Genomic DNA, 25,698 nt, shown 5'->3' with positions numbered 1-25,698 from the left:
GAAAAAAGTTCGTTTAAACATGTGTCTTCGAGTTATAATCATGTTTGCACTCCAGTGGCGTTCAGCTTTTTAAATTTCACCATCTTTTTCTTCGTCTAAACGCGTCGAAACACACGAGTGACGTGATATTTCTCAGAAGTTCATTGACCTCGCGATGTAAACAATGAAATGTAAACAAACCCTTCGAAGCCTTGTATCTCCGGAACTAATCACGCGATCGACTTGAAACAAGTTTCATTTTAAAGGGCATTTAATCCCCTATCCGATGACTATACTAGCTACTATAATTTTTGCTGTCTTCTATGTTTATTTTGCAATTTATTTTGACGCTTTGTACCCAAAGAAGATTTCAGCAATTCCCATTGATTATACGATTGGTTTATTTAACTGAAAATGAACTTAAATTTGTACACTAGCCAGCTTTTCTCAAAAATAATGATTTTCTCTAAAACTACGGCATCGACTTGAAATAAGATTCGTTTTCAAGGATGTTTCATCTTTTATTCGATGAAAACTCTTAATCGAGCTTTTGAGACTTGTATGTAACGATTACCTAATAAAAATAGTTATATTTGTGAATTTAAATGAGAAAAAACACACAGAGATGGTGGAATAATGATGTTTATTCGCGGAATTAATCCACATTGTGTATTGATCGATCATTGGGGCTTGCGTATGACAATATGCGAAACACATTCCGTGGAAACGTTATTCCGACGTCGTGTTCAACTATGTTTGAAGTTTGCGCTATGCTGGGATTCATAAATTTTAGTTATGGCGAACTCCGATCATCCAGAGGAATGCTTCGTTATTTAGGTTCGGATGCACCACTGAATTGTGACACGCGTTTCCTTCGCCTCAAAGTTTCGTGGATCAATGTTAAGGATACTTTGTCTTCAAAATAAATAAAAAGAATGAATTTCAAATAATTACCATTTTTTTCAGGTCTTAAAATTACTGAAATATAAAAATGAAACTAAGGTTACCTTCTTATTTCTTTTGTTCCATCTAATCAAACAAACACAAATATATTACTTACTGTTTCTCAGAAAATTGGCATTGCATTGATTCTTTAATCACGAAAGAAAGCAATCAATTTAATAATTATTGAATTAGTGTCTATAATTTGAATAGAAGGCCACATAATATCGTGACTATACATATTGTAATATCTATTACATAAATTCAAATTATATTCTCTTATTTAAACGTCCTAAATAATTACGTCCTTAATGCTTAATTAATTGACCAGGCATTCGAAGATATTGTCACATGTCAATCTCTCGATAATAACGAGACTTGGATCCAGAGACAGTTCTCAGAGAGAACTAATCGGCGGGTCTTTTGATCTCGAGACTTTAAGAACAATGAGATACCAGCGAAGGGGATGAAGCAAGAAAATTAATTACGTTCGAGAAAGTTGCGTAATTGCATCGATCGCTGCTGTAGGGACTTATTTCGCTTGATTTTTACACGCCAACTTTTTAACAAGGACATTCTTTATTTCTGTTAAGCCTGCCGTAAGTCGCGTCGAAAAGGGTCGTTGGACTTAGAATATATATTTATTAATAATAACTGTCATCATATACATGGAAACTATGTTTACAATAAACGTGCATACGCGAGAATAAATAATTTAATAAATAGATTGTTGTTAGATTGTAATAGACTACTACAAAACATTTTTTAATTTTTAATAAATTTGTTTGACGCTGTACGGAAATGTTGTTTAATACTTTTTTGTAAGTGTCAGTGAGCACTACTCCCTTGCTAAATTTCATTGAAATCCATTCACTATTCTAGAAGTTATGGGCTATTTGAAAATTGGATCTTTCTTATGGAGTTTTTCTCATTTTTCGGAGTGAAGGAATAAGTTTTCGAATATTTTTGCTATTTCCATACATTCTTCACTAAAATATGCGTCGTTTGCCGGTTTGAACATTAAAATCGGCCAATCCGTTCAGAAGTTATGACGTTTTAAAGATTTAAGGGAAATTTCAGTGAAACATATCAATGGTATGGTCAGACATTATTTCGGTAAGGAATTTTTTTCTCGAAAATGGTTAAGATTTCGGGGTATGTCTAGTCATCAAAAATGCTTTGTAATTGACTCCTCTAACTAAATATAATTTTTTTAGTATGATTTGAAATTTTTTAATTTCGTCTAAAAATTTCAGTACCTAATCGAATTTTTTTCTCGATAACGGTTAGGATTTCGAGGATATATGTATCGACCAAAAATGATTGTAGTTGACCCCCGCAGTGAAAAATATTTTTTCCCAGAACGATTCTAAAATTTTGTTTCTCGGCAAAAAATTAAATATTTGTTGCCTCAATCGTACTGTCGATTCGATTACGTCGTTCAAGAATATTTTTAATTACAGCTAAAACGAACGTACGTTGTAAATATTTAACAATTAATATAAAGAAAGTGTAAAAGAGAAATCCCTCGGTTGTAATATTTTCATTTGTTCGTTGAAATACGAACGTATTTAAGTTAAAATAATGTTGGAATCTGGAACTAGAGTCGCGGAGGTGAGAAAAGAAAAGAATGGAGGCGAAGATAGAGAAAAAAAAATGTCGAAAATTCGAGGCCGGTTCAATTGGCAGCTCCGACGAATGGAAATATGTCTACGTACGATAATGCGATTAAAGGGGGCGCGGAACCGTCCCGTTAAAAAGAAGATTCCCCGGAGAAGGAAATATTTCCATAAGATCCTCCTGGAGACGACGTCTTCGAGAGAACGACAATAAGACTCTCCCATTCAGTGGATTTACAGAAATTCAAAATCCGTACTTGTTTGTTCGCCCCCGAATCGTCTTTCGTATTCCATTTCGTATAAAAATGTCCTAATTGGAACGGGAGAACCAGCGACTTCATTAATAATCGCGCCCGCTTAAAAAAGTATTTCCCTACGAAACGTTTCCCCTCTAAAATTAATTACCCATGAAAACTGCTAAAGTGTTTTTGTATCCGGAGTTTTGTTTGCCGACTTCGCTGTTTAAAATCGCGAAATAATTGAACCGGGTTTCCGGCTTCGTTAAGAATTCTTAATGCCCGTTTTTTTTTATCAGGAAAATTTTTAATAAAACTTTCAAGTTCTCGACTTTGTTTTCTCAATATTTTTAATAACTTTCACGGGGATAATAAATTCATTTTGAGGTAACCTTCGTTGACTATAACTGGAAATTGGAATTTATGAATTCGATTCGTAAGAGGGACATCGAAATCATTCTTTGCGTGAAATATCAAAAGCATTCAATAAAATCCTCGGCCCGGTTCATTAAAACTCACCGTTGCTACATCGGCTCTAATTAAAACTCACTTTCCTAAAACTCGAGGAACTTTCTTATCATTTCTTATCCCCACATTTCAATTCCCTCGAATCAGAATTCGCTTAAGTAATTCCTCAGCTTCCTCCTGACAACCGATTTTCAATATTCCGTCGAAAAATTCTTATTAAATGTAAATGTAACGGAATTACCATGATCAACGAGCACGATGAATGTTTCAAGGCGGATTCTCCTTCGAATCGAATCACCATTAATTTCGAACACACGAAAATTGCCCAAAATCTGTTATTACCTAAACATCAATCTCTTTAGTTTATATAAATTAATTTACAATTTGCTTGGTATACGTACAAATAAATTATAATCATTTTTAAATCATTTATAATTTTCATTTGGAAAGACATTTCTCGTGGAAGAAATTATTCACTTCTCGTTTGGTTCTCATTCATTTCAACGACTAATAATGTTTTAAAAAAATATGATGACCCATTGCAATCTCTGCACTATTTGTATTTATTATAAATTGATTTTATAAATATATTCTCTCATTTAAACGTGAGAAATTATTCAAAATTTGACTATACTTTGTCATTATATTTAGTGACAACAAAAATTGAGGAAATGACTTTATCTTTTCTATATGAAAGCAACTTTTTTACTGGTTAATTAAATTATAAAAATTTCCTTTGGATTTTTCTAAAGTTAATTTCACCGTTTCGATCGAACATTTTAACGTGTTCAGCGACGAGATCATCGTCTTCCTGATATTAAACTTGTCCCCGGGAAGGGCAAATAAAGGGACTCGTTATTTCCTGTAAAAGGAGTGTCCGTTTCTTACGTAACGCACGAAAACCGTTGACCGAGCCTTCAGCGGCTCATTAAAGCGAAGAGAGAGGAGCTATCGGGGTCTAATTAAAAGCCACTCGAACACGGGGGGCCGATCAACCGTGGCGTTTATTGGTGCGAGCGCTCAATCACGAAAAGGGTCGTCGACGGATAAGTTCGAGTCGCTCCTGGCACGCGTTCGCGTTCTCTTTTCTTCTCCCCTTTCATCCCTCGACATCTGTCCCCCTTTAACCGCGAAGTCGAAGAGTGGGGGAAGGAAGACGGACACGGGGAATAAGGAACGCTCACCGGAACGAGCGATAGAAAGGCAACGAGTTGCTTGTATAATTCATGGGTCCACCCACGTTTTAGCTCCTGGCCCCCGAGGGGGGGTTTCCAGGTCGTCCCGCGTAACCCCCTGCAGCATCTCAATGCTGACCGGCAGATTAGCCCCAGGAAATTGCCAAACTTCTCCCTCGCCCTTGGCAGAAAAGTCGATTTCAAAAGTCGTTCCTCAAGCGGCCAGTAACCTCGAGACTTTTGGTTCGGATTTCTTAAGGTGGGCCACGGGACGGGACACCAGAAATTGTCTCTTAAATTAATGTGCCGTGAGACGATCTCCATTTTCTCCCTCCCCCTTCGTTCTTCATCGTCCTCTTGGCTAGCTACGGTACGCGGATACGTGTTTAGATAGTATCGACGCAACGACGTTGGAAATTGATTCTCCAGTATCGATCCCATTGAATGGAACGATTTGCCTGGGCGCATATTGAAACGCGGATTGCATAGCGCGGCGTTTTACGTAAACGATCTGGAATAATTGCGGAATCGGCTTCGTTTATACTTCTAGGTAGAATTATTATGGATCTAGGCGAGGGATAACAGATTCGTTTGATCGAGAGCTATAATGTGTTTAAAACAATATATTTTGTGGGGGAATTTAAATGGTGAAAAGGATATGTCATCATTATTAGACTTAGTTAATAAAAAATTAAATTAAAAAATTTCAAATCATTCTGGAAAAATTATTTTTAGTTGCGGGGGTCAATTGCAATCATTTTTGGTGAACAGACATACCCCCGAAATCCTATGCATTTGCGAGAAAAAAATTCAGAAAGTTGCCTAAATTTTGCGGCGAAAAAAAAATTTCACAAATCATTCTAAAAAAATTATTTTCGGGTACAGAGATTGATTACAATCATTTTTTGTCATTACACATACTGACGAAATATTACGCATTTTCGAGAAAAAAATTCCTTACCGATAATGTCTGACCACACGTTGATATGCTCCCCTGAAATTTCATGCGAATCTTTAAAATGTCATAACTTCTGAACGGATTGGGCGATTTTAATGTTTCAAACGGCAAACGACGCGTAATTTAGTCAAGAATATGTAGAAATTCTAAGAATATTGGAAAAGTTGTTCCTTAACAGCATAAAGTTGCAAAAACCCCATAAAAGTGGTCGAATTTTCAAATGGCCATAACTTCTACAGTAGTGAATATATTTCAATGAAACTTTTTTCTGGAGTAGAGCACATTGGTACCTACAAAAAAGTATAAAACAACTTTTCTGTACAGTGCTAACCAAATGTATTAAAAATGAAAAACTAATATTTAAGGAAAATCGACAGGGGGTAGCTGCCAAAATTTTTCGACGAAAAAAAAATTTAACAAATCGTTCTGGAAAAATTATTTTCGTTTGCGGGGGTTAACTACAATCATTTTTTATCATCAGACATACCCCCGAAATCCGACCCACTTTCGAGAAAAAAATTCGAGAAGGTGTGAAATTTTTCGACGAAATTAAAATATTTCAAATCGTTCTGAAAAAATTATTTTTAGTTGAGAGGGTCAATTACAATCATTTTTGGTGAACAGACATATCCCCGAAATCCTATGCATTTTCGAGAAAAAAATTCATGAAGACGCCTAAATTTTTCGGTGAAAAAAAAATTTAACAAATCGTTTTGAAAAAATTATTTTCCGTTGAGAGGGTCAATTATAATCATTTTTGGTGAATAGACATACCCTCAAAATCCCACGCACTTTCGAGAAAAAAATTCGAGTAGTTTTATTAGTAACTTTTATCAATAATTTTGTTAATAACTTTTGAACGAAGCCTCAATAAACAAATTAGTACTCTTGATTTTCGTCTTATTTTGGTCTCTAGAATGTCCCAATAAAATTTTTTTTCAGGTTGATTGAACACATTGTATAATTCTGACTGTGCAAGACTAGACTATCCAGAATTTATGTTATTTATTCACGAGCCTTCATAATTTGATTTATTTCAACACCATGAGTCAGTGTTGGGAATATTTATCGGTATTAGTAAGTATATCATTGCATTCCATTATTATTCTTGACAGTCTTTCTTCTCTGCCTCGTTTCTTCTTGTTCTCCAATTTTTTCTTCCCTTTATTCCTCGGTTGTCGTGACTTTTACGCGTTACCAACGTCCTGTCCCCATCGTCCGTCAATTCCTCGGTTCTCCCTCGCCTCTTTCACCGTTCGAATTCGTTTCCTTGCGAGACAATGGTCCGGATCGATTTACGGGCCGCGTTCGTACGAAGGTGGAGTGGGTTTATCAGACCGTGGCGATGCACCTCGCTCCGGAGACGTTATAAATGACAACGCTTACTCGAACGGGTGTTTCGGCGATGCTCCGAGTTTCTTTCGGGGGTCTGTTCCAGTTCATCTTCATTGAAACGCCGGAAACGCGTGTTTCGAGCTTTTATTTTGTCGCGTTAACTCCTCTTAAACCGTCAGACTACGAAGCTGGGTCAGTCTTGATCCCTCTCCTATTCAGGACTGAATCTTTTATCAATTTAGTTACTAATTTATCGCCATTATAGTGTATACGTTCTTGTATAATTGTATAACCACACAATATTAATTACAAATGGAATAAACGTAGTTGTCCCACGGTACCAGTTTACAGCAAAATCGATTCGCGATTCGAATAAAAAGTCCTTGAGTGGCTTAATAACCGACAGGAAAATCACGCCGTAATAACGTATTCGCGCCATCATCTAATATTAATGAAAAACAAAATTCCATCACAAAGATAGCAGCACGTTCGCACTCGGATCTATGAATATTAATGGATTGATCGTATCGTCATCCAATATCGATGTTAATGCGTTCGCGTACGCAGTAACGTTTGATCGACGAAGTTTTCGCTGTGTTCTTCCCATCGTCCACGCTTCAAATTCCCGCATCGACCTAAGCCAAAAAAAAATGCTCGCGCGTTTCCGCGTCCGCGCACCGCGAGAATGAGATATTTAACGAATTTACTTTCCGCGCGCTAACGAAGCAGTGTTCGTGCCCCGCAATTAATTCAACCGCGAGGAAGCGTGGACCTATTAAAAAAAGTACCCGGTGTAATTTGCACGCTAAAGAGACAAGAAAAGCAAGTAAAGGGACGGCTAGCGAAGGTACAGGTGCGCGGGGGACCTTCGTCGCCCTAATCCTACTCGAAAATACACTCGAAACCTTCGTTCGAGCGTTCCGTATTTCGGAATAATTAAAATTCTCCGCCCACGGTTTTCAGAATTCGTAATAATTTCTTGTACACGACGCTGTGTGCACCGGAAATGATCTCTGCAGGAGAGGCAAAAAAAATTAAAAACTCGATCGAAACACCGGAAAAGAAAATTTCTTTTCTCCTCAATAACGCGGCTATTTTCATTTGGTCATTTAAAATTTTTTATTACACTTTTAACTCTTTATATTTTATTTTATAATTCTATGCTAAACTAACGTTTGTATTGCATAGTAATTTTGCAAGAATTCTTGGAAAATTCGTCGATTAAGCACCGTTTGCTTCTCCGTTACTGATTAACTAGGATTCCGGGAGCAAGAAAACGACAACGTCCCCAACGAAGGACAATCTGCTCTCAATTAACAATTCACCGCGGAGGATAGGGAGCTCCTCGATTACCGACACGATAGCAACGACCAAAGAAGCGAGTAATTAATTAACTGCTTCATTATTATTCTTGTTTGATTGATTCGTAAGGAATCAGAGGAACGAGGAATGGAAAGTGAAATGTTAAGGGGATGAACGAATTAAAAAGCAAGTCTCTCGATGACAGCGTCGAGATAATGAGGAACCCTTGTTGCTATGGTCCCTTCGTTTCCCCAGCCAGGATGCAGTCACGCTAAAACCTTTCGATTCATCACCCGTGTCCATGTGTCTGAGACTGGAATGCCCGTGAAGAGATTTTAGCTAAATTAAAAAGCCGTTTACGTAATTTCCCCCTTTTATTCCTGCCTTTCGTGTTCGTCTTCCGGAAGAAAGCAACAGTGACATTAAATTGCGGCGACGATGAGAGGAACTCTGTGCAAAATACGTGTTCGAGTAATTAGAATCGCGGGAACGGTGGATCGATTGGAAAAGTTATCCGTGAATTCTCACCTTTGTCTTCGTTTATTTTGTTCCAGGGGAAAAAATAAATCTTTACTTAAACTTGAACATTAATTCCAAATTTTATGATAAAAGAATACTTCAACACTCGAGATAAATGATGGAAACTAAACTCTGATAAAGAAATGTTTCTTATCGACAGAATTTTATTTTAAAACTATTTTTTCGTGTCTCAACTAGCAGTTGGTCTCTTTAAACAAAATTTTAGTAAATAAGAGAACATCACATTTCATATAACAAAGTATTTATGAATTTTTTGTAATATTACATCTTAGTGTTGGTTTAACTTGTAAAGGGTTTGCATGAGCGTACGATTGGCGTAAATAATTTATCGAATCGGATGTGCCCCGTTGGAACAAAACTTTCAAAATGGCTCGAAACTTTGGAACTTTGAATTTTTACACGTCCCCCCGGGGGGGGGTTACACAAAAGGCGTCCCCGACGTCGTCGATCCCCCGTCTGGCGAGTTCGCGGAAGTCTTGATCAATTCGTAATTAAAGCTGGCACCGGGGAAGTTCGATATCGCGCCGCGAGAGAGCGTATCGCGGTAAAGAATTCATTAGCAGGATCCACGGGACGAAAATCTCAACGGAAGCTGCAGTATTTTTTCAATTAATCGAAAATCGAAGCGAGTACGCTGAATAATTGATCGCGAACAATTTTCACCTGAACGTTTCCTCGTTTCGGTATTTGTTTAATAGATTGAACGATCGCGTTAAGCAGATCCTTTCGCGAGAAAACCCGATTCAAAATCGATCGAATTTCCCGCGGATTTCCTTCGACTTCTGCACACTTCGTTCTTCGATCTATTTCAATATAGATCTTTTCAAAGTAGCTGTGTGTATTAATCTGTACTGTAATCTTGAAAAACACTATCGCATGATCCAAAAAAAAAATATATAGCTCCATTTAAAAAACGAAACTTCATCATCGTATCTTTGAAATTAATAACATAAATAAAATTTCCGTTTACGCCAGAATAAAGATCCTATTTTATCCTGCAATTTTCATATAAACAATTTTTCCGTAACATCAATAGTTATTACAGTATCGCGACTGTCACACTTTAGCTGGGACACCCTGTATAATTTCTGACTGAAAATAATTTTATATAGGAACTCTGACTCATCGAAAAGTGGTTACTTTTGTTGTATATAAATCTTCAACAAACACAGTGCAATTGTTATAACAAACTAACAAACTAACAAAATAGTTTTTCGTAATAATTTATTTTCTTTCCTCTTGTCCTCAGATTTGGGGGAACCTTGAAGTATGAATCTATAAATTATGCAATTTCGACCGATTCTAAAGCAGAAGGGGGATGTCCTCAGTTTTGAATAAGGGTCTTCATTTTTTCTAGGCATTTTTTTTCAGTATACCTCTTTGGAGTCCTTCGAAACTCCCTCTCGCAAAGATCTTCGGTGTCTTTCATTATAGAATTATACTAGCTTATACATAAATGCATGTCCAGTACCGTGGAGGCGGAATCTTCGTACTGGAATGCTCGAAAAATGGCACGAGGGTGGTAAAAGACTGGTATCTATAGGGTAAACCGTAGAACTGGGACGATATCATCGAAATGATTTAAAATACTAAACAGATACTTTCTGAAAATTATGCAGTCTTTTATTGTATAAGGATAAATCAGAATATTAACACTTTACCGACCGATAGCGGTTGATTAATCGGCTATCGGTCGGTAAGCGTTGGTCGGTAAAACAGTCGATTAATACGCTATCGGTCGGTAATGTGTTAAAAACGTGAAAGCTGACTTGATACGAATTTTTGTGCAGTGAAAGAAAAAAATGCGTGATAATGTTCTTTCGTAATATTAAAATACACCTTAAATATTAATCACATAAATTTCCTCCGTTCCACCATAATATTTCAATAATTACATTAACAAAAATCTGTTTTTAGATAGTTTAGTAATATCTATAGATATAGTTAATGGTTAGAAATTTTTAATTCTTATGTAGTTGTTATTAAATTAAAAATATGCCAGAGGAAGCAATGATAAATAAATTATTCCAGTAGATTTAATATTTATATTCTTTAATATTCAACGAAAATGAAAGTAACAAATTCGTTCCTTAATTAAGAGAATATTCATATCAAACCAGTAATTAATTTTAAACAAAAGGATATTGAAAAGTATTCTACTAGCAAATATTCGAAATCTATACAAAATTCTGATATTACGAGAATATATAGAAGTAATTGACCTCGTAATTAACAGAATGTTCTTGCCTAAATCGATACGTCATTAATGGAGACTATAATATTGAATTTTCTGACACGGGAGCATGAAATTTGCATCGTAGTTTACACCGTCTAATTACGGTAAAGTAGATCGTAATGAACGTGACAGAGTTTAATAACGGAATAGATACACCTAGCATCCACGGGAAGATTTCAGTTGAAACTTTTCGATCTTGCCTTTTATCGCGAGCTTCTTCGAGAGTTATCCATTTAGTTCGAAAATGTTCGGAACACTTTGTCATGGAAATTAGTTTCATTAATAAATTTCTAAACGGTTGATAGCTCCGACGGAAAATCAACACCGAGCGGGAATTTCCGGGCACATTCGCGCGGTGTTTATATTCCCCCAGAAGAAAAATTGATTAACAAAAGTTCCCGGCTCGCATTACAAATGAGTGGGTTCGACTTTAAAGCTCGATGTGGCGGTTCCGTGCAACGCTACCCTCAAACGAATATTAATCTTTCGCATCTTTGCTCCGTAATTTCGCTGAAATTAAGCAGCATTAGTAAAATTACTCTATTACATCGTATCCAATTTACGATCACGTTTGGTATGAGATCGAGAGCACACGTTTACTTCAATTTTCGTTCCAAATTCTCTGATATTTAATAGAGAATAACATTTCTTTCGTTTCTACTTCAAAGATTTTTATTTTAAAATAAGGTTTTTTTTATCAGAAGAAAAATAATTTAAACTGGTCATGTAACTGTGGTTCAATTTAATTGATTGTTTTGGACCATTGTATTGGTATATTGGACCATTTTTTAACTTAACTAATGCAACTTCAAGCATAAGAAAATTAAATTCTCTTTTTTATATGCAAAATCGTACTTCATTTCCTTTTAAACTTATTCATGGTTAATCGATATTATAAATTATTACAGAAGACGGTTAGGTCTGGATTAAGACTGAATTAAATCTGGGTTAGGTCTGGGTTAGGTCTGGGTTAGGTCTGAATTAAGTCTGGGTTAGGTCTGGGTTAGGGCTGGATTAAATCTGGGTTAGGTCTGGGTTAGGTCTGGATTAAGTCTGGGTTAGGTCTGGATTAAGTCTGGGTTAGGTCTGGGTTAGGTCTGGATTAAGTCTGGGTTAGGTCTGGGTTAGGTCTGAATTAAATCTGGGTTAGGTCTGGATTAAGTCTGAATTAAGTCTGAATTAAGTCTGGGTTAGGTCTGGGTTAGGGATAAAATCTGTTTTAGAGTAGTAAAATAATAAAAAAGGGAAGAGATAAAATGCCAAGAAAATTGATAAAGAAATAATAAAATACAGCTTGATTAAATTTTTAGTTAGTTATGTCATTTCTGTGTTATAATAAACTCCACAAAATTAAGAAGTTTTTTACGGAGTTTTTTATTTCATCGTAAAGCCAAGGAAATTTTGTATCTTAATGTCACGAAATTTTACAGGAATATACCGTTGCACGTTACCTGCGACAGTGTGTTTCGATTAGCATAACCAATGCGCGTAATTATCACCTACCACGCATCGCGTATGCATCTATTGCAGTTCGTATGCACTCCATCGTAGAAGCACATTAAACCAAACACACTCCTTGACGATTGTTGATGCATCTCGGCTTCCATTGATTAGGTATCGTTTCTATGCGTATATGTACTAATCAAGTACCCGTGGATGGTATCGCTAACACATGGCCTTGCACGACAGCTTTGACACAGACACCACGAATATACATATATGAATAGAATACAATAGAATTTTTGGTAATTAGTGTCTAATATGAGTTACATTGCCATGAAATTAATGATCACTGTTCGATATTAAGAGAATTATACTGAAAAATGATGTGTGTGATATAATCTTAGGGGATTTTCATTTCTTTTTAACTTTATTATTCTTCTGTTTTAATTGTTTTGCTTAAATTGCTTTGATACACAAATTGAGAGTCTCTTTCTATTTTACATACTTCATAATTCAAATTTTGTTGGTTTGATAATTTAGTAATATATTTTAACACTTTATCGGCCGGTAAAACAGTTGATTAATACACTATCGGTCGGTAAGTGTTGGTCGGTAAAGAAGTCGGTCGGTAATGTGTTAAAACTCCGTTTCTAGAAAAGAAAATGCTTTTCAACTAGCTTTATATAAGTATAAGTAAAATTATTTCTAAAAAAGGGCAACGAAATTGTTTGCAATAATAAAAATACTGGCGAACCGAATCAACGACGGTTAAATAGATAGAAATATGTTTCCCGCAACGAAGATTTACGGTAGCAACGCAATGTTTTTCACGCCCCTGTCTGGTGGTGGTAGGCGAGCAAAAATGTTCGTGAATTTTTTATCAGCAAGTGTAATTTACTTTTCTAATTTACCAAATGAACGGCTAATTTGGTGCGGAGTAATAACAGGTACGAATTGAGAACGCGGGGCGCCGGAAATGTCAGAAGAGAAGAAAGATTTAATATCACGCATGGAGATTAAATTTACAAATACACGGGTTAGCTGCACCACATCGCTAATATATTATTTTTAAATATATGCAAACTGAATTAACAAAAGAAATGAATAAAATATGAATTCTAAAGCGTTCTAAAATTGTGTGGGGGGGGGGAAAAAGACTTTCTATTTTTAGAGGGGATGCTACAAAACTGCCTTGAAACTGCTAGACGTTCATATCGAAAATAATTCTTGCAAAGGGTTAAGAAAGATTCAAAATTTTAATGCATCAAATAAAATAATTTATTAAGAGAATTGAAATCGTAACTTCATGCTGGCGTACAGTATTCCTCATCGTTCAAAGGGTTAAGAATAAGACGAAAGAGACGTAGAAGATGTAAGACGACCGGTGGAAGAAAGAATGATCATCAGAAATGCCCATAGGAAGTATATTAGGCGTAAAGACCGACAATTAAATCCTCGTGTCGGGTCTTCCAAAGAGGAAGAAGCGTTGCATTATGTATGCGGAGAGCCCTGAGTCTGGGGAAGACCGGAAGAAGAAGAAGAAGAAGGTAAGGGAAGATCCGAATGAATACAATATTGTTGCTATCCGCGGAACGGCCGCAAGTTTTGTTCGTTGCGCGGAACCAGCACCCTCCGGCGGTCCGCACAAATAGCAGTTTGACTCGACTATGGAATAAATTAGCTCGGGAGCTTCTTCGGACGATGGAAAAGGAGGGTCGCGCATCAGAAAAAGCAAAGGAGGGGCGCGGAAGCCAGAAAGCGTGGGACGAGGAGGGTTGGTTATCAAGAAACAGGGGTACTTTGGCCCTTAGGCGGTCCTTAATAATAAATTCATATCTCTACGACCTCCTGGTCTCCGTTCAACCCCCTTCTGCTCGTCCTCACCCTTGGCCATCGGGAAACCACGCGGGGGGGGGAGAGACAACTCTGTCCTCCCTCTCACTCGGACTACAAATCTCTTTTTTATGCCGCTTAATAAAACTCGTCTGACATATCTCTGACTTCTACCACTTAATTTTGGCTCCCCCTGTCCACCCCTTATCACGATGCTTATTTCGTCCCTTTTACCCTCGTTCGTTCATTGTTGTTTCTTTCGTTTTCGATTCCTCTCTTGTTTGCGGCTGACACCGTCCCCCTTTTGGGACTTGGATCTTATTCCGTTCCACCCCCCCCACCCCCTTCTCGCGACAAACGGAACGAATTCGAATTCCTTTCGAGGTCCCGGAGTATCTCTTTGTGGATGTTTCGCGAAGATCGATTTCTTCGTTCACTCTGGACGAGGACAAAGTCGAATTGTTGGGAGCGAGACAATAAGAAATAAACCGCGTTCTCCAACTGATCATCAAGGGGCACCATACTTGCCACTAGCGTTTAGTGTTCTTACCTCAGAAATTTGGGATTTATTTGGACTACTTGAACAAGCTATTGGAATGGCTAAAAAGTTCGCTAATAGGCAATTCTGTAAAACTGATGTAATTAGTATTTTTATACGCGACACTTGAAGGTCAAGTTTTTTTTTAATGCAATTATATATTTATTTAGAGATTTTTATTCACCCTCTATATAAATACACAATAACTGGGAGGTTTGAAATATTATTTTAAACGTTTATTAATTACATAAATAAACTGAATTAATTATCTGTAAAATGAATACCTCCAATAAATTAAATCTTAACTGTATCAACTGTCCTGATCTTAATGATCAAATTGGCCGTGAAATTAATAACATTACGCCGTTGTCGGCGCCTTTGAAGTTTCTCGTTTGTAATCCCGACTATAATACACAATATACGGTATTAACTTTGTCGCGTAAAGAATCGGCCCGCATTATAAATGTCAAAAAGAACCGAATGAGAAACACGGTTGAACGAACAAAGAAAGTATTCCGACAGGTAAGCTTGAATAATTGCGAACAGAGGTCGGCCCGGTGTGTTCGCGGAACCGAGAATAATGCCTTTACACATTTTGTTTCATTAAAGCGACCAATTAGTAAGTAATATTCGTGTCCGAAGGTAAAAACCCTCTGAGCTATTGTGTGACTTTTAGAAATCTCGCCAATTAGAAAGCAATTTCCCCGGGAACACGCCCGAGGATTTCCCTCTGGTACACCGGTATATTTACGCTGGTATATATTACGCAGCTTTGTTTCTTCCTTTTTCCACGTTAAGTTATTTTTCCGTACGCATTTACCACTTAATTCCGATGAAAGTCCCCAAGATTTCCCTTCAAGTTAGATTTTGTATACTTGGTAAAAGTATATACAAAGAATTTCATTGTCTCTTCATTGTGATCTTCGCGCGACTTTGATCAGACGTAAATGATAATTAATCAGGGGTCGTAATATTGTTCGAAATATGATTCGTAATCAGGTAAGGTCCAGTGCCCGTTGATTAATAGTTACCAATCACGATAAAAGTTATTAGCCCGCGCTTTGCCGTTCAAATTTAGCGATGATTCCTCAAACGCAAGTTCATAACGCGTTTGATTATTCGACGTGGCTTTTAGCGATTGGCCAATTTCAGGTCTCATCTGCTAGGTAATAATTCAAAATTAGTGTTATGCCAGTGGCCCGTCGAGTCGATCGCTCGGAATACAGCTTTAATCAAAGTTACCGTCGTCCTATCACTGGTCAAAGGTCGAATATGCGCGCCTTTTCCGGTCAAACGATGCCTAAAACCGTTGTTGCCAATTTCGAAATAATACCATTCAGTCAGCTAGACACGGAGACACTTCTTCGTCGATTGTAATTCGTTTTGCATGCAAAAAAACACGTGAATTTTAAATTTTAAAATAGGGAACAAAATTAAATTTCTTTTCACTCCGTGACAGTAATAGAGAGTTGAAAAGTAAGCTTCTTTAAAAGAAAATGGATTCTCGCGTATGTGAAACATTTTACGCCCTTTAAATAATTCTTTTGGACTCCATTTCTTATCGAAAGTCTCTCGATACGTGCAACGCTAATGGAGGGTTGAAAAGTGAGAAAACAAAATGTTTTCCTGCTCATATATGGATTGTTGCATATGTAAAAGCAGTTCCCCTTCTAAATGGTCAGGTTTCATGCCTTCCCGCTAAAAGTCGCTATCAGCTCCCCAGATCGTAACGAATGTTTGATAGAGAAGCGTTTCTCGGGATCGCGATGAAAGCAAGTCCCTCGGTCACTGATTTCCACGAATTCAGCCCCACTTTTACCGGGGGTTCTATGGTCGCGGGGGGTGTGGGTGGGTGGGGAGGGGTAATCGCCAGCAGGATCACCTCCCTTTTTCTTGCCGGCAGCCTTTTATGCTAAACGCTCGCTTCATTTGAATGTCGCTAATGCGAAAAACCGATGCATACTAATGGAGAGTGTTTTCCTCCCTTTCCCAAACCCCGTCGAACACCCGGAGAGATCACCCTCCCTTCGTTCGCCATGCACGTGTCCGTACGTGGCGTTCGCGTGCACGCGCGTTTGCACAACGGCCGGCCATTTCTCCGGCGACTCTTTATGTCATATGCATACATTACGCCGTATACACGGTGCTTCGGAAGAAGCTGCTCCCTGCCATTCAAGATTTCGTTTGAAAAAACGTAACTTCTCGACGAATGCAAATCGCTGTAATTTATGATAACTGTTTGCCACGCTATAGACCCTTCCTAAGCCTCCCGGGACACCCTATAGATAAGTTACACGAGCTACAAATCTCACCTTAAATTAGAACAACCTGGATTGGTCAAAGAAAAATAAAGTGATCTAAAAATTTGTCAAAACTTTTATTATTGATATTTTAGAACTAATATACTGATTAACAAAATTATTCTAGTTAGACAGTACCGAGATTAGAAATATTTTATTGCACTAATATGAGAAAGATTCTTTTTCCCTCAAGACAACGCATTTTGAATAAATATTTCATCAAGAACTAATATACTGTTTAAAAAAATTATTCTAGTTAGACAGTACCAAGATTAGAAATATTTTATTGCACTAATATGAGAAAGATCCTTTTCCCCTCAAGACAACGCATTTTGAATAAACATCAGCGTAAAAAATACTCAAAATCCATAATCGTGAATGAAAGTAACGATGCATTATTTTATCAAACTCACCAGACACTGTTAAATGCAACCTGTTGATTAAATATTAAGGATGTAATTAAACTCGCCATTCCATGTGTTTCGTTCGAGTCACGATCAACAATTAGGCGTGAATTTATAGCCAGAGTTAATTGACGATAATGGAATAAAAGTCTTCTTCGATAAAAGATTAACAGTCGTATGTTAATTTCTTCGGTAATCGATTAAACGAGTTATTGGAAATTCTATTAGATGTTATACGTCGTACTTTGTATACACACAACATCGACACGTTTTAATTGAGTTTCCAGACAGTTTTTGAATAATTGATATATCGTGACAGATACAGAATCATGGATTACGCAAGATCTATTGTCTGGCTCTATTTTAACTGTTGAAAACAGATATTAAGTGACATCGTAAGATCACTCGAGGTATCTAATTTAGAAATTAGAAACCGTACTTCCCCGCCCAGATTTCCACGATAAATTATCCGTGATTACTTAGTGCTTGAAATCAAACAGTGTGACCGAATTATACCTCCCAGATACCTACGTTTCTGAGCGATTTCGCGAACGATTTAATCGCGAATTAATAGATCCCCGCAAAAGCGATCCTCGTGGCTTATGGGGTAATTAATTAATTGCGCGTATATACTTACCGGGGAAGACCGAATTATTGGAAACGGAGGTTCGAAACAGAACAAGCGTTCTCTATTCGATACGTAGCAAATAACGCCACTCCGTTTCGTAAACAAGCATAAAAACGTTAAAATATTCCAGTAATGAATATTTAAGAGAATCAATACGATAATTAAATGTTTATAAAAGCATATGACAGTGGAAAGTTCTTAGGAATCTATTACAAATTGTAAAAATCTTTGTAATAATTTTTCCAGACTATATTATTTTTTTTTCAAAGTCTTCCAGCTTTCAGACTGAAACAACTATAGAGACCACTTGGAAATTTTAACCTTTATTTTTCTCATAAATATTTCTAATTTCGACTGGCAGACAATTTGACTATAGGATTATCGAAACTTTCGTCCATAATATTGCAATTTAAAGGAGGTTGGCTCTCGCGACCGATTATATTTTTGCATGATATTGTCTGGCCAGTGAGCTCAGTAGAATTCACTGGCAAAGAGTAGCTTTTAGTATTTTACCATATAACAGTTTCAATTTTATGGTAATTCGTAACGGAGGACGAAGATAAACTTTTTTCAGAAATCCTGCAGAGGAAATGCTTGACGAGGTACCTAGTTTGCGAACCACTGCTGTACACGAACACCGACGATCCGTCATTAGCTCGACAAACGTTTCTGCGGGACGGTTTAAAGCACGAATAAACAAACGACACTTACCGTACAAGTGAATGATGCCGTCCGTTTCGCCTCGCGGGTTCTTCGCGATACACTTGTAGCTACCATAATCCTCGGCCTGAAAAACAAAACAAAAATACCAGTGGATCAGTTTTAAGCAACTGTTTTCACAAAAACTTCAAAACAAATTAGATACATTTCATAATTTCTGTTATAAAACATTTTTAAAATAAATTATTCACATTCACTTGAACCAAATTTGACATACGATGGATCCATCGATAGAGCATCAGAAAAAAACATTCTGTATCAAATTTGAACCCTCTATCATGTTCGGAAGGGTAGTTATTGGGAAAATTCGGATTAGCGAATTTGTGCCTATTTCCCCTATTTAATCGAGCATGAAAATTATGAAAAAAATCTGGTGCATTGCGACTATTGAGATACGTGTTTGAGAATTTTTTCCGATTTTTCGATTTCAAATCCTAGGCGTGAAAAATTAAAAACGCAGAAAAATACCGATTTCGTATTGAAGCTTTCGAGACCCTAGATTTATATAATTACTGTAAATGCGTATTGTCGTTGGTTATCTCCCTGAATTTTTTCAGATTTTTTGGCAGGGTGTGCCGTAGTAGCAAAAATGAGAAACCGATTTTTTCGGGGTTTTTCGCGTGAAAAAGCAACTTATACTTTGAATTTTTGTATTCCCTTTAATAGATAACTATATTCTGTGGTTTTAAACATTTCCATGTTGAGTAAAACAGTGTATACAAGAAGAATTACTTTCATCTGTTATTAAAAATTCCAAAGAAACCAAATTTTCAAGTCGATCAAATAAATTTGAATTGCAACTAACGAATGAACTCGACAAGAAAGTGACTAATAGAATTATTTAACAAATATAAAGGAGAATTCTTCTTAAAATTGTCCATTTGACCCAGCTTAATTTTTTTAAATTCGAAATATTTATTACACGATAAATACAATTGTCACGTTTACTCGACTTGCCAATTTGAGTAAGACAGTATTGTTGATAAGTTCTATTACAGGCGACTCTCGGTGTCGTTTGATTTATAAAGAACAGCCAAGGACCAAGTAAAAGTAAAACTTCTATCTTTGCTCGTTTGTACTTCTGAAATTTCTCCCAGACGCATTTATTATCCTTGTAAAAGCAACGCGATAAAGATCTCGCGGAAATAAAAGGACGGAGGGCGGAAAATATGAACGGGGGTATATATTTCCCCGAGTCGACGACACGAGGAAGTTCCCTTTTCCGCGAGGACGCGGGAATTTTAAGAACATCCTTTCCATACGTGGAAATAATCCGCGAATAAATCTCGCGAGATGTCCGTGAAACTTTTCAAATATCACCTGTTGGGCTTCGAGGCCGTTGATGCCAGACAAAGTTAAGGTTTAGGAAGTATTTTCTTCTCGATTCGCTAAGACCAGAGACCCGAGATTACTTCGCGGACAGAAAATCTTGGAGTTTTCCTGTTACTCTTTTTTTTTTAACTGGTACAACCTGTTAGTGATCGTGGATCTTACTATATCTCTTCTCGACGTTAGAAAGAAGCAATGTCGAGTCACGCGACCGTCGAGACGCTTTTTGAAACCCGTAAAAGAATTAATAAACATTCGTCGATTTGGTCTTTCTATTCTTGTTTGCATTCAGATTAGATCAAATAACTCTATGATAATATATCAGGAGTAAAAAGGCGCTCATAAGAAACCTGTTTTACGCAAGAAAACATGGATTTTTTTGGTTACACGAGTCTCCTCCCTTAAATCTCTGACTAACCTGCAGCTTGTAAATGGTTAGCATCATGTGAGTCTTGTAGGATCGGTCCCCCGGTGTTGTGAGCACTTTGTACTTGCTGCTTTCGTGAATCATCGTGCCGTCGTTCCTGGTCCAGTAATTCAAAGAAGTAGGATGAGCCTCGGTGTGGCATTCCAACGTGATATCGTAGTCTAAGGGTACACCGACCAATTGGTGCGGTATCGACAGCATAGGGGGGACTGCAACGAGAAAAGTGATTGATTGGCTCATAAATGTTCCAATTACTAGCGATACAAGCGTGCCACCGCGATCGATAACCGTTTCTGCTCGATAAATCTCGAGCTGAGTTTGGCAAACACGCGTCTCTACGCCTTGCGACTCGGCTGGGACCCTCTTCCTACGCGTAACAAACCGATGAAACGGAGAACGAGATCAAATTCATGCTACCATGCTCCGTTTCATTTTCGTTTTCAGTAAACGAACCAACTTTCTAGACAGATGATAAAGAAAGTTACCAGTAATGAGGAAATTTCGTGAAAATCTTCAATTTTTATCAAACTTTTATGACGCGTGGGCGGAGGTTGGTAGATTGCTCGCATTGGATATAAGTTTATTACGAAAATTAAAAATTGTTGAGCTCTACCCCCTGTCGATTTTTCTTAAAAATTCATTTTTCATTTTTAGTAAATTTGGTTGGAAATACAGGAAAGTTGTTTCATATTTTTTTGTAGGTACCCATGAGCTCTACTTCAGAAAAAAATTTCATTGAAATATATTCACTATTGTAGGAGTTATGGTCGTTTGAAGATTGGACCATTTTTTATGGGGTTTTTTTCATTTTTCGGAGCGAAGGAATAAGTTTTCGAATATTGTTTGAATTTCTACATATTCTCTATCAAAATACGCGTTGTTTGCTTTTTTAAACATTAAAATCGGCCAATCCGTTCAGAAGTTATGACGTTTTAAAGATTTAAGGGAAATTTCAGTGAAACATATCAATGGCATGGTCAGACATAGCTTCCAGTAAAGAATTTTTTTCTCGAAACTGAGTAGGATTTCGAGGATATGTGTAATAATAAAAATTGATTGCAATCGATCTCTGCAACTAAAAATATTTTTTTTAGAACGATCTGAAACACAGGAAATTTTAGGGAAACATATCAACGTATGGTCAGACATTAGATTTTCAGTAAGGAATTTTTTTCTCGAAACTGAGTAGGATTTCGGTGATATGTCTATAGACCAAAAATGATTGTAATTGATCTCTGCAACTAAAAATAATTTTTCCAAAACGATTTGAAATATTTTAATTTTGTCGAAAAATTTGTCGACCTACTCGAATTTTTTTCTCGAAAGTGCGTAGGATTTCGAGGGTATGTCTATTGACAAAAAATGATTGTAATTGACCCTCGCAACTGAAAATATTTTTTCCAAAATGATTTGAAACTTTTCAATTTCGCTGAAAAATTGCACATCTTCTCGAATTTTTTTCTCGAAAGTGGGTAGGATTTCGAGGGTATGTCTAATGACAAAAAATGATTGTAATTGACCCTCGCAACCGAAAATATTTTTTCCGGAATGATTTGAAACTTTTCAATTTCGCTGAAAAATTTCAGCACCTACCCTCTGCCGATTTTTCTTAAAGTTAGTTTTTAATTTTTAATACATTTGGTTAGCACTGTACAGAAAAATTGTCTAATACTTTTTTGTAGGTACCCATGAGCTCTACTTCAGAAATAAATTTCATTGAAATATATTCACTATTGTAGAAGTTATGGCTATTTGAAAATTGGATCTTTCTTATGGAGTTTTTCTCATTTTTCGAAGTGAAGGAATAAGTTTTCGAATATTTTTGGAATTTCTACATATTCTCCACTAAAATACGCGTTGTTTGCCGTTTTAAACATTAAAATCCGTCAATCCGTTCAGAAGTTATGACGTTTTAAAGATTTAAGGGAAATTTCAGTGAAACATATCAATGGCATGGTCAGACATAACTTTCAGTAAAGAATTTTTTTTCTCGAAACTGAGTAGGATTTCGAGGATATGTGTAATGATAAAAAATGATTGTAATTAACCTCTGTATCCGAAAATAATTTTTTTAGAACGATTTGGAAAATTTTATTTTCACCGAAAAATTTCAGCATCTTCCCGAATTTTTTTCTCGATAGTGGGTAGGATTTCGGGGTTATATGTATTGACCAAAAATGATTGTAATTGACCCTCGCAACCAACAATAATTTTTTCAGAACGATTTAAAATTTTTTAAAATTGAACTTAATTCACCGGTGTTTATATTTCGTTTCCTGTCAAGATTTTCATTCAAATTTTCCTTCGTTGAGTTTTCCGGTCACATTTCCGCCGCGATAACCTAATTAAAATATTCCATTAAAAGTAACGGCTCGGAATGCGTGTCGCGTCGACGTTCCAACTGCATTTTCGTTTTAAATGGACCCGGGGACGTAAAAAATGGTGACGAATGCCGGCAATATTTTATGGAAATTCGATAGAGAGTTCCTCGAATTAAAGGGAACAAAAGAAATAGGCCATTTTTTGCTGTTTTACAACGCCCTGATGAATTGTCGTTTTTAATCGGGGCGCGAGAAGGAAGAGGAAATCTGTACGCGTCGTAAGAGCGTATTAACGTTATAGAAACTCTGGTCAGCTTCGAAATCGAACATTTATTTCATAAGCTGTACGATCGAGCGAATGCTAAAATCGATCCCCCGCAGCTGCGACAAAGGATTAAGCTTTCGTGCAACACATGTCGCGCGTTTGTTAAGCAAGCTTCCGCGTCCTCCAAAACTCTTCGTACTTTGCATAATTCGTGTGCGATGATTATTACTCGTTTCAAACCCATTAACGTACGAGAATCGAATGCAGACAAACTGGATCGTTTCGAGTCTGCAAAAAGTCACACAGAGCACTGAAAATGTCAAATTAAGAATTGCAAATATGCATTTGAGATGCAGTTTATAATTACGTATGTTTTAAATGTTTATTCTTCTATTTGTTTGGTAAGATTTACCAAATTTCGATTTAATTTCAAATAGTTTGTCAAACCTACATTATTTAATTTTGTATTTATTTTTGTAAACTCTGTTGATTTTAATATACAAGACTCGATGATTAATGAGAAACTTCTAACGAGTCAGATTCGTTAATTTACGCCATTTTTCTGGCCCCTGACGGGAAATGGTAGAATGGAAAACAAAGTGTGGGTAAACTTGCAATTATTGCTACGCCCACCGCGCGATCTGACGTCGAATTTTAAACGAATAGGTTCGCGCGATACGCCCCACCATTTCCGAAACATTAAATCTGGGAAGATAAGCCGTATAGACTTAACTGCGTTCACCGGTTGGAGTGCCTTCAATAAAAACGTAATTTCGTCGCGACGAATGGTTTCCCATGGCCGTCTACCCGCTTCTGATAATACCTCCATGGGACGGGAGTGCTTCAATTTAACTTAAACCTCGTAACAATACACCCAGCAACCTCGAACTTTCGCGCGAAACTTTCGGGTCATATTTTTCCGGGAGGCTCGGGGGCGAACCAATGCTTAGATTAGGTTAGCTTACTCGAGAACACGAGGGCCAAAAAGGAGCAGAAATTTATGCTGAAAACATGCAACATCAGATAATAGCTTTAAAAATTTAAACGAAGAAAAATTTAATTTGTAATTTTCAGAAAATTCGTCGATGTTTCAATTGCTTCTAAAAGCTTCTTTACACCTTCTTGTTTTCAAAATTTAACTGTATATAACTAGTAATAAAATTGACATTTGAATATAAATAAAATAACTTTAAAATAACTTTTTCTTTGTCTAAAAAAATTGGCCTGCTTTTCATTTAACAGTGTCAGAATAAAAACAAATAACTAAAAACTTAGTTCCCTGGATCTATTTTTAATCGTAAGCTTAAAAATTACAAACCAGGCAACTATGATTGCAATTACGACAATTACATTCTCCTTTAACGTTACAGGCCAGCATAATTCCGGTTAAATTACATTGATAAAATTCTAGAAGCGATGTAATTTTTAATTTTCGGAATCGTTGCAACCGTTTTTTGCTCGACGATGAAAAGAATGTAATTTTCGTGGAGCAGGGAAATTTAAATTGAAGCTCGTAATGAAATATATGCATTACACGTGCGAAGATGAAATGTACGCATATCGTAACGAACATTTCGCATAAATTTTTCCCCGTTGGACGGGGAGATGTTTAATTTTTCTTTCGAAACATCGGATATTGTGTAAGAAAATATCTGATTTTAGGAACGGACCGAGAAGACGAAGACTGATACGAGAGCACGTAGATAGCAGAGGGCTTTAAAATTTAAATAAAGATCCTCCGTCGAATGGTTTCAGGAAGCAACTTTCACCCCTCTCATTCTACGGGGAATTACATGGCTCCCTATCTCGCTACCTTTAACAGCGCCTGGAAGCTTGATTTTCCTGATCCCTTAAGATTCTTCGAGGCATGTTTTATTTAAAGATCGCGAAACATCTTGAAAGCTTATCTTTGATGTCGGGGAGATACATGATAAATAATTTATGTTGCTAAACGGGTTAGACATCTTTAATCCCGGCCTCATTTCATAAACGTTTCCTTTTTAACTCCATCTCCGCCTAAACGGAACACTTTCGTTTTCCTTTTCCTTTTCCTTTTCTTATCCTAACTAAATTTGCCCAACAATTTACAATCTCGCGCTTCCGTTGAATACTTCAAATTTAAATACTTTCCGAGCCACTCGGAGCGCCCAACGAGCATGCAATTTTATTTACAAATTAACTTTGTCGCTTTGAATTTAAAAAAAAATTATTCTCCACGATGAGGAGTATTGATTGGTCGGTGGATTATTTTTGTTTCTTTCCATCGCTGAAAGCGGAATGGATAAAGAAAAGTGATACGGGCGGCAAGTGGATGTAAATTACACGAAAATTTAAATAAACATCCCCCTTGAATTGCTCTGTAGAACAAAATGCATTCTTTTGAACCTTCTTCCCTTTATCCCGCCACTTCCCATTGATTTCCCCGGCTCTGTTAAAATTGCTTTCATTTTCTACTATTTTCGAGTTCCTTCCAAGTGTTCGGAGAAACTGTTCAGAGAAACGGTATTTTATTAAGAGCAGATACAATGAAAACAGCAGATAGCAATATTAATTTCGAGAATTAATTTAATAAGAATCTTCAAAATTGAAGGCACGATATTTCATGCTAATGTTTTCTTCAAAGAAATTACTCTGAAACGTCCAAGTATCTTCAAATTTGGTAATCGTTTAGACTTCGTGCTGTCTTGTTTAATTAGGCAT

At 36.8% G+C, this 25,698-nt stretch overlaps 1 protein-coding gene across 1 annotated transcript in view; it reads right to left on the bottom strand.

Annotated features, from left to right (window-relative positions):
* Positions 1–25,698, bottom strand: part of LOC122402811 (lachesin) — a 217,047-nt gene that overhangs the window by 43,630 nt on the left and 147,719 nt on the right. The window contains exons 6-7 of the mRNA XM_043405925.1: positions 20,404–20,621; positions 18,648–18,723 (exon numbers count right to left, since the gene is read on the bottom strand). Of these exons, the coding sequence (XP_043261860.1) occupies positions 18,648–18,723; positions 20,404–20,621 (294 nt within the window). The remainder of the gene's footprint in view (positions 1–18,647; positions 18,724–20,403; positions 20,622–25,698) is intronic.

The sequence above is a fragment of the Colletes gigas genome, unplaced genomic scaffold (assembly GCF_013123115.1).
Source record: "Colletes gigas isolate AHSC1104 unplaced genomic scaffold, ASM1312311v1 Colletes_gigas_Sc00040, whole genome shotgun sequence".
Classification (NCBI taxonomy): domain Eukaryota; kingdom Metazoa; phylum Arthropoda; class Insecta; order Hymenoptera; family Colletidae; genus Colletes; species Colletes gigas.
Note: the sequence above shows the minus strand (reverse complement) of the source record. Positions and strands in the feature narration are given on the sequence as shown.